At 43.5% G+C, this 10,225-nt stretch overlaps 1 protein-coding gene across 3 annotated transcripts in view; it reads left to right on the plus strand.

Moving 5' to 3' along the window:
* MLIP (muscular LMNA interacting protein) overlaps positions 1–10,013 on the plus strand; it is a 52,253-nt gene extending 42,240 nt beyond the window's left edge. For 2 of the 3 annotated variants that reach the window (XM_081856896.1, XM_081856894.1), the window contains 4 exons: positions 5,012–5,065; positions 6,186–6,345; positions 7,872–7,909; positions 9,683–10,013. In XM_081856896.1, coding sequence (XP_081713022.1) covers positions 5,012–5,065; positions 6,186–6,344 — 213 coding nt within the window. In that variant the 3' untranslated portion in view covers position 6,345; positions 7,872–7,909; positions 9,683–10,013. The remainder of the gene's footprint in view (positions 1–5,011; positions 5,066–6,185; positions 6,346–7,871; positions 7,910–9,682) is intronic. The other variant, XM_081856895.1, reaches the window with a different exon arrangement.
* The last annotated feature ends 212 nt before the right edge of the window (positions 10,014–10,225 follow it).

A 10,225-nucleotide genomic window follows, 5' to 3' on the forward strand; every position in this document is an offset into this window, starting at 1 on the left:
GTTTTTGAGGCAGCAATTCTAAAAACAAAGCAATTCTATATGCGAATGCATTGATATAGTGCCCTTTGGCCAAATGGTTTCATAAGAACATAAAAGTAGCCCGACTGGACCAGACCAAAGGCCTCGGGTCAGATGCAGACAGCCTTTATTGGCTCCCAAACCCTGCCCACTTGCCTGGCCAGATTGGCCAGGATTCAGATAAACAGATGGTGGGAAAGCCCAGTACTCCCTAGCGGCTGGCCTAGGAGTTCTCCAATGGCTGACCGCCTAAATCAGGCACTGCTCCCAGAGGGTAAGTATTTGGAGCCGCCTGTCCTGTGACCAGGTAAGCAGCCATTTATGAACCAGATGCCTGTGTGAAGCCCATCAGCAGGGCCAATAGCCCTCTCCTGGATGCTTCACAACAAATCAGGGCAGTTTCAAAAACATAGCACTTTTAAGCACGTAAGGACATGGGTGGTGCTGTGGTCTAAACCACTGAGCCTTGGGCTTGCCGATCAAAAGGTCAGCGGTTTGAATCCCTGCATCAGGGTGAGCTTCTGTTGCTCAGTCTCACCCCATTCATTTTCAGACACTGTAGGTATCCTAGCACGGCAGAGCTAAATTTCATTGATCTTGATCTAAATTTCACTTGATCTCTGATTAGCTTTAGAGATTTTTTTTTTCAATAGAAAGTGCAGTCTTTCCAGCATCATTAAAAATATATCCCAGGCATTTTCTCAAACTATCTCACATGAGTTGAATTTTAAATTAACCTTCTGCTGTGTCTACAATGAAATCTGAATTAACTAGGTAAGTTGTACTGTGATCATTCTACCACTAGAGAGCAAGATTCACTGAGCAAAATGACCTTCAGCATTCATGAAGCATTAACACACCTGCTTAAGCTGAACGGATTCAGGTATTTTTCATTTGCTTTTGAAAAAGCAATTCTTCATTTAGAAGGAATATATATATATATATATATATATATATATATATATATCTCCCCTGTGAGTGCCATTGTAAATTAACTTGGTGAGAAAGAGTCTTTTTATGCCTTGTATCAGGGCCATCTTAAGCATATCCGGTGCCATGGTGCAAAGACCCCTCTGGCCCCACCCCCTTTCCCAGAGTTGTTGACATTTCCCCAAGCCTCTGCGGGGATCACTCTCCTCCAGCGGAGGCTTGAGAAGGAAGCTGCACGCCCACCAGCCATATGGTTGACGGGGCACAGCTGGCAGGTGTGCAGGGAAAGGGGAGGTCGCCGGCAAAGCTGGAAGCTGCCCAGAGTGGCTGGGGCAACCCTGTCAGGTGGGCGGGGTGCATACGTTGTTGTTGTTGTTAGATGTAACAGTAATGCACATTGTCGTAGAGGTGCAAAGGACTAATTTAAAAGTTCAGATTTACAGCACACTTGAGCCATTCACCCCAACATCCTTACGTCAGTCAGAACCACTTCACAAAATGCACATTTCTACACTGAAACAAGTTATACATTTGCCTAGTTCGGATGTCACGTTGAATAAGTTGGCCATGTTTAGCTTGGAGTAATTTTCTGTTGCTGCAGAGGGCAGGACTTGGAACCAGACAGAGGGATCTGCAGGGAAGCAGATTTAAACATTACACCTATTTGTTTTGGGCTTTGTTCTTTTTAAAAACATTGTATTATTTGACTGATGGATTGTTTAGTTGATTGTTCCTGAGCCTGCTATGTGACCCTCTGTGGTGAAAAGCAGTCTAATTGTTCCATTATTAAAACATACTTTTAGATCGTTTTTTCACCACACATGGAGGTCTATTAAATCTATTAAAACATGCTTAAAACATTAGATCTATTAAAACATACTTTTAGATCCATAGTAGATCTGCCCCTGCTCCCAGGGTGTGTGGGGGTATGGGTGCTCTGTAAATGTCTGGTGTGTAGTGAGATGGGAGTGGCTTTCATGTAAGAATTAAATAGCCTGCATAGTCTTGTTGTTGTTGTTTGCAGAGCCTTGAAAGAGCAGATGATGCAAAAGAGCAGCAGGTGTGGGGGAACTTTAGCTTTCCAGATGCTGCTGGACTACAACTTCCATCATCCTGAGCCATGCTCTTTAGGGCTGACGGGAGGAGAAGTTCAGCAACATCTGGAGGGTCAAAGGTTTCCCACACCTGCTTGCCTGTGTGGAGTGGCACCATTTTCTGCATATGGCATTTTTGTTTTAGTCTTGGTTAAAAAGCAGACACAGGCAAAACACCAGGAGAAATCTGGAAATGAATACGTAACCCTCGGGTAACATAAACTTTGGGTTGCGAAACAGCAAACCTGGAAGTGTTTTGCCACGCACGCATGCACAGAAGCAGTCTACCATCTACCACTGTGTGCGCATGAGCAGAAGCGGTCTAACTCTTCTCCTTCGGTTGCAAAAACCTCGGGATCTGGCTGGACCTCCGGAATGGATCCTGTTCCAGAGGTGCCACTGTAAAGGTAAAGACCATTAGGTCCAGTCGTGACCGACTCTGGGGTTGCGGCGCCCATCTCGCTTTATTGGCTGAGGGAGCCGGCGTACAGCTTCTGGGTCATGTGGCCAGCATGACTAAGCCTGTAATATAATGTAAAAAGAAGTGCTTCTCATCATCATGATTAAGGCTGTGACCTCCTGACCAGGTCGTACTGACTGACTGTTGATGGGCAGCTTCAAAGTCTCCCTTAAGATGGTTCTTTATTTTGAAAAGGACTTGAACCGGACAGCTTTCAAACAAAGGACTGATTTCTGTAAGACAGGACACACAGCCTGAAAGAACTGAGTTTACCTAAGAAATAAATTGGATATGCCTTTCAAATTTGTGTGTAAAGTTTATGTTTTTGCATTCCTTTCACATCAGGACAAAACAGATCTGCATGTCTTAAATGCCTAGGGAGAATGAAAGTTTGAAAGAGATGTTAGCCTCACTAAATAGCACAGAAAATATGTGGGAAACAGAAGATGTTGGAAACAGTCTTGTTGCTATGGCATTTGCCAGTTGCCAACTGGTAGAATTTGATGTCAAGGGCACACAGTTCCTATTGGGAATGAAAAAAAACCTCCCACAGCTAAAAAGACAGTCGTTCAAAGAGCCCCATGCTCCTACTGTGAGTGATAGCAGGTGATCCACATACCATTAAAAATATGGAAAGTAAACATGACTCATTCTCTCATGCAAGAGGAATAAAGGTTTAATTAATCTATTTTGTGATCTTCTGGCACTGCAGCTTAAGTGTCAAGGGTTTTGACCTGGAATGGCTGGTCTAGAGAGAACAGCGTCAGAAAGCCTTTTAAGATGCCCAAGGAGGAGAAGGAACACTTGGGTTTATTGGGGCAGGTGAGGGAGGTCAGGGAGAGAGGAGCCGCTGGTGACATACCTACACTCATATTACTCTCAGCACGGTCCTTAGCTGCATACAAATGGTATGTGTATAGGTTCTACTCTAACTCCAACAATTTGGAGTTAGAGCTGAGAGTGGGTGTTCCCTGACTCTTCCCCCCCCCTTTTTGGTGGGATTCAGTGACATGTTGGCAAATTCATGTTGAGAAATTAAAGTTGATTTGGCATTCTTGCAAGCACCCCCCTTCCCCTTCCTACAAAATCAGACCTTTGTGAAAAGGAAAAGGCATTGGAAAGTATGGGTCAATGTTTCCTTGATGGAACATCATCTAATCTCCCTGGAAACAAATGGGTTGTTTGCATATGAATAAAAACTAAGTATTTCAAGCTGGCATTTTCTGGATATGGGGTTTTATTCTTTGGGGGGAATTGCAACTAAACTTCATCTAAATTAGCATCCTATTTCTAGCAGGGGACAAAACAGCTGGTTATGGAAAGCCCCAAAAATGAAAGCTCTAAACATGAGGATTCAATGTAGGCAAGAAGACCCTCAGCTACAGACCAGCCTTCCCCATCCTTGGTTCCTCCAGATGTTGCTGAGCTACAGCTCTCATCATCCTGTACTTGACACCCAACAGCATCCAGAGACATCCTAAGCCTAGGGAAGGCTGTTATAGACAGAGGAGGTGATCTAATTCCCTTTTAAATTAATCTAAGCTAGTGGCGATCACAGGGACACGGGTGGCGCTGTGGGTAAAACCTCAGCGCCTAGGACTTGCCGATCGTATGGTCGGCGGTTCGAATCCCCGCGGTGGGGTAAGCTCCCGTCGTTCAGTCCCAGCTCCTGCCCACCTAGCAGTTCGAAAGCACCCTTAAGTGCAAGTAGATAAATAGGTACCACTTTATAGCGGGAAGGTAAATGGCGTTTCCGTGTGCTGCGCTGGTGCAGGCTCGCCAGAGCAGCTTCGTCATGCTGGTCACGTGACCCGGAAGTGTCTTCAGACAGCGCTGGCCCCCGGCCTCTTAAGCGAGATGGGCGCGCAACCCCAGAGTCGGTCACGACTGGCCCGTACGGGCAGCGGTACCTTTACCTTTACCTTTTAGTGGCGATCACTATATAGCTAGCACTCTCTGGGGCTATGTGGGTAGCAGCAAATGTAAGGCTCAGTGGCTGAGGTCACCAGAGACTGAAAACTGGTTTAGCACCCATCCTCCAACAGTCTCCACAAGTGAATATGTTCCTTTATTTAATCCTGTGGAAAGGGGGAAGCACAACTTTTAAGGCTACTGTTACGGGGGGGGGGGGGCTCACCTTCACCACTACCCCAAACAACCTTTGGAAGATTGTCCACCACTGATGGGAATCTTGCAAAGTATCGGGGTGTGTCTGAGTGCCTGTACACAGTGCACATTGAGATGCGCTGCAGACACACACTTTCAAAATCTTCAAAGTACACAGACCCGCACATGCATGCTGTCTGCCTTAACGATGGGCATTCTGCTAACAACGCAGCGAGAGGAGTTTTTCAGACATCAAGCTGTCATGCAGGGTTCATGGGCAAAAGCGGAACATTTATCTTCAGTGTAATTTGCAATACGCCAGGTGTTTACCCCTCATGAAATGCCATTAAGTGCCATTGCAGTGTCTGCTTTGTAACACTCTTGACATTTCCTCTCTTTGCAGCCCACTCATCCGATAGTGCCCATTCCAGAAAATGAAGCACTCAGCTCCCAAGAGGTAATGGTAAAGCATTCTGCATTTCTAAATGCATGCAAGGTTATGACCACTCACTCAGATTTGTTCTTGTTGATGCAATGTAAGAATGAAAATCAGGAGAGGGTGTAGATGGGAAAAGGTTGTTTTGTATGACAGGTTCACATGCATGGGTTAAATCCTTTGATCTGTTTGTTTATTTTACTTCTTTATAAAGGCATTCAAATACTTCCTATGACAATTAAGCTCAAGGAAGTGTACATATTTAAAAATATAAATGAACACAACAGGGAAACTGCAATGGTATGAGTAAAATGCAGCTGATAACCCAAATGACACCATTAATTAACTTTTAACAATAAAACACCAGGAAATGCTTTAGTGCACAGGTATGTTTTTAACATGTGCTGCGTTTAACAAGTGTTGGCACTTGTTGGAGCTGCAAGGGATGCAATTCTATATAGAAAGAGGGCCACCACAGAGAAGGCACTCCAACCTGGTTTCCTCCAACCAAGATAGTTGGTTTCCTGGTTTCCTCCAACCAAGATAGTGACACAGCCAGGAGTCCAATGCTTGGACAGGACAGTAGGGGCAGAGGCACTCCTCCAGGTATCCTGGTCACAAGTTGTTTTATAGGTTAAAGTCAAAACCTTGACTTTCACCTGTTAGTTTATCGGAAGTCAGTGGAGTAGCTTCAGGAACTGTGTAATATGTGTGAAAGAGAGCACTAAATGGCACACAAATTACACACTTGTGCCTATAAATGAAAATAATGGTGGTCACGGCATGGCGATAGGTGGGATAGAATTAATCATATAGAAGGGGAAGGGGAAATCATGCCTGTACCTTTTTTGTGGCTGAACAAGGAGACTGCAGCCAACACTCTTGTTGCTGAGTGGATAGCTGGCCTGATGTAGACATGTTATTCTTATGCCATGGCTGTCCGGAGTCTCACCTACCAAACTTCTTCCTCAGCTATGGCAGGAGGGGGAAGCTTGTTCTAGAGTGAAGCCTTTATTCTGTTTCCCCAAATTTAAAACTTCTAAAAGCTATGTTGTTTTTTTGAAGAGGAAAAAGAGAGAGGCAAGCATACCTGTGTTGTGTTCAGAATAGCAATATTCTTTCTAACTGGAAACTTTTACAGCTTTGTTCTGCTAGAGCACAAAACAAGCTGGATTTGCTGCCCTACCAGGAAAACAAAGATCTAAGCAGAGGAAACGCTCCAGACAACGGCAGTCCTCACAGCAGAGCTCACTGTCTACCAAGAGGAGATTTTGAGAACGTTTTTGCAAAAACCACCTAAGGTAGATTTGTTTATTATCCTAGCTTCCCCCAAGGAGCTCAAGGTGGCATGCATGGTACTCACAGTAGTCTGTGAGGTAGATGAGCCTGAGTATGACTTACTCCAAGGTCACCTAGTGTGCTTTGTGGCTAAGTGGGGATTTGAACCCTGATCTCCCAGGATCTAGACCAGTGTTTCCCAAACCTGGGTCTCCAGCTGTGATTGGACTACAATTCCCATCATCCCTGACCACTGGTCCTGCTAGCTAGGGATGATGGGAGTTTAGTCCCAAAACAGCTAGAGGCCCAAGTTTGGGAAACACTGTTCTAGACCAATACTCTATCCCAGCCTTTCTCAACCTTGGTCTCCAGATGTTCTTGAACAACAACTCCCATCATCATTGACCACTGGTCATGCTGGCTAGGAATGATGGGAGTTGTAGTCCAACAACATCTAGGGACCCAAGGTTGCGAAAAACCTTCTCTGACCACTGCAATACTGTGTTTCCTGTTCATGACCCACATTTTCAATATGTAAAGCATGCAAGGCACATGGCAGGAGGTCCAGCAGCAGAGTCTAGCCATCTTGCTCTCTGCACTCAGAACAGAAACATTGATGACCCTCCAAATGGGTTGCAGAAGTTGCCTAATAAAGACCTCGTAGACTCTCATCAATGAATTAGTGCATCAGTCTTTAGCCTCCAGGATCTCTGAAATAATTATAGGCTGTCTGTGTAAAATAATACCCTTTATTAACAAAAAGGAACATCGTCACAACTGGATGTTTCATGCAATGTTAACAACACAGCACTGTAGACATTCTCTACTGATAATGGATCAAAATTATTTATTCATATGAGCATGCTTGCACTCTGGACAACACACCCCTTTCCTGTGTTGGTTAAGATGTGTTGCTTCAGTTGCAATTCCTAGGGTAGACTGTAAGGAGGCATCCTGTTTTGTGTTCATCACAGTTGGCACTGATTCTGACAGCTGGGATAGCTCAGTCAGTAGAGCATGAGACTCCTAATCTCAGGGTTGTGTGTTCGAGCCCCATGCTAGGCGAAAGATTCCTGCATTGCAGGGAGGTTGGACTAGATGACCCTCGTGGTCCCTTCCAACTCTACAGTTCTATGATCCACTACAATTTGACTTCCACTGAAAGCTATGTTGTTTGTCTCACTATCCACAATGGCCAAAAGTAATGAAAGGGAAACAATGCAGAAAACAATGTCAATGGCAGACTAAAAAACCTATGGCTAATGCTGCTCATATTCATTTGCTTGATCTCTGTTCCTGACCTCAGATGAGCATGTGAATTGCAGCCATTTCCACTCCTGATTCCAGCTGAATTCCCAGACATCCCTACTCATCAGCCATCACAGCATCCTACAGCAATAAATTCCACAAGGACAATTCATCAATCTTTATTACGGTCCAGAGACCCAACAAATCATTACAAAACAATACACAATTCATACAGGCTACCCACAAGGACAATTAGGCATTGTGTACTTAGGTCTTTTTCTTGTCTTCTCTTTCCTACCAGTGCTGTCACTTGTGGGATGTTCTGTCTGGGAGCTGGAACAGTTATTATGTTTTCCTCCTTAATTTCATAATTGCTCTTTTGTCACTTCTGTGTCTAATGAGTACAACAGGGAATTTAATACTACTGAATACATGCTATGTGGTACCTATTAAGCTTCAAAGTCACCAGCTATTATAAATTTTATTTATTTATTAAAAATGTTTGTATGCTAGTTCATTAAAAGAAACCCAAAGTGGTGTACAGCAATATTGTAGATAGTCAGATATTACAGAAAGGTGATTTCTTAACTTCTGGCATTATCTTGACAACCTGGAAAAGTTTTCATCCGACATTTAAAGGTTAAAACAGAAGTTGCCTCCTGAATTGCCATTGGACTGAGCCAATGGTATGAAAGTCTGAGATTCTTGTCACTGTCAGATGAGTCTCACCAACTTGATCTCAGTGATAAAGCTGTGCTGTAAATTGCCCTGTGATCTTTGGATGAAGAGCTGTACAGTCGTACCTTGATTTTTGAACAGCTTAGTTCTTGAACGTTTTGGCTCCTGAACACCACAAACCCGGAATTGACTGTTCCAGTTTGTGAACTATTTTGGAAGCCAAACATCCAATGGGGCTTCAGTGGCTTCCAACTGGCTTCAGGAGCTTCCTGCAGCCAATCAGAAGCCATGCTTTGGTTTCTGAACGTTTTGGAAGTTGAATGAACTTCTGGAATGGATTCCTTTCAACTTCCAAGGTACAACTGTATATAAAGTTCATATATAATAATTAATAATACGATCAAGCTGGGATATAAGGGTTCAGGGGCGCGGGTGGCGCTGTGGGTTAAACCACAGAGCCTAGGACTTGCAGGTCAGAAGGTATCATTCATATTTTTTGTGATAAATTAGCATGTCTTAACACATGGACTTAGGGGACGCAGTGGTGCTGTGGTTTAGACCACAGAGCCTAGGGCTTGCCGATCAGAAGGTTGACGGTTCGAATCCCCGCAATGGGGTGAGCTCCCATTGCTCGGTCCCTGCTCCTGCCAACCTAGCAGTTCGAAAGCACATCAAAGTGCAAGTAGATAAATAGGTACTGTTCTGGCAGGAAGGTAAATGGCATTTCCGTGTGCTGCTCTGCTTCGCCAGAAGTGGCTTAGTCATGCTGGCCACATGATCCGGAAGCTGTACGCCAGCTCCCTCAGCCAATAAAGCAAGATGAGCGCCGCAACCTCAGAGTCAGCCACGACTGGACCTAATGGTCAGGGGTCCCTTTACCTATAAGGGTTCAGGTAGTCCCTAATGTACGCTGGACCTGAGCTGTATTAATTGACAAAGCCCTGAATAAGGATTTGAAAAGGAGCAGAAGATGCTCTCCAGTGCATCATTTTAGGATGAAGACAGGTGTAAGGCTACAATACTGTGCATTCTTACTTCAGACTAAGCCCAATTTAATTCCATTGGATTTACATCTGAGAAAATATATGCACAGAGGATTATGGTGCCTAAATCTAGGAATTTATTTGAACATAGATTTGAAGCATTCCAAGACATAATTTTTTAGGGTTGCGCATATATATTCAGATCACTTTCCACTACACTTAAAATGTTAATGTGCCTTTCATTTCAGGTTCTTATAGTGAATTTAACATCCTTTTCACAAATATCCAATGGCTTGTGTACATGATTATCTGTATGTTAGTGGCTTAGTAAAATCTTACTTGGTAATCCAGTTCTAATTGTTTATAAATTGGAACATCAATTGATGGAGATTATTAGATACAATTTCAGTCTGTGGCATTCTCTCTCTCTCTCTCTCTCTCTCTCTCTCTCCAGACATGATTTCGGATTAGAAGTTACCGTAATTGTAGGGAATGCTACTTACCAGTCTGCTGCGATGCTGACATGAGATCTATGCTGAAGTGAGCTGAAGTGTTGCAGCTTAAAAATGGCCTCTCTCTGTATTCATTGTAAAATATCAGTAGCATACCACAAGTAATCAGGAACTCGACAGTGAATATACAGTGAAATGATTGTTGAAAAATTCTGTATAACTTCCTGAAGTGTTTTTAACGCATGTTGCCTAGAAAATCAGCTTCGGCTGATCAGAAAACGATTTACATTTTGAAATGAAATAAAGTTGAGTTGTATATTGTATAAAGCATTTTTTTGTGACTCATTTATGCCTGCTGAATACTGGTCAGAAGGATTTGTCAGTTGTGTTACTCTATTTAGTATTATTCGTTAAATTTATATACCACCTTTCATCCAAAGATCTCAGGTAGGTTCACAACATAAAAATACAAAATGAGAACACCAGATACATAATAAAACAAAAATAAATCGGTAACCCCTTTCCTACAAACACATTTTAAA

This window comes from Podarcis erhardii (assembly GCF_964252035.2).
Source record: "Podarcis erhardii genome assembly, chromosome: 3".
In the NCBI taxonomy this organism is placed as follows: Eukaryota; Metazoa; Chordata; class Lepidosauria; order Squamata; family Lacertidae; genus Podarcis; species Podarcis erhardii.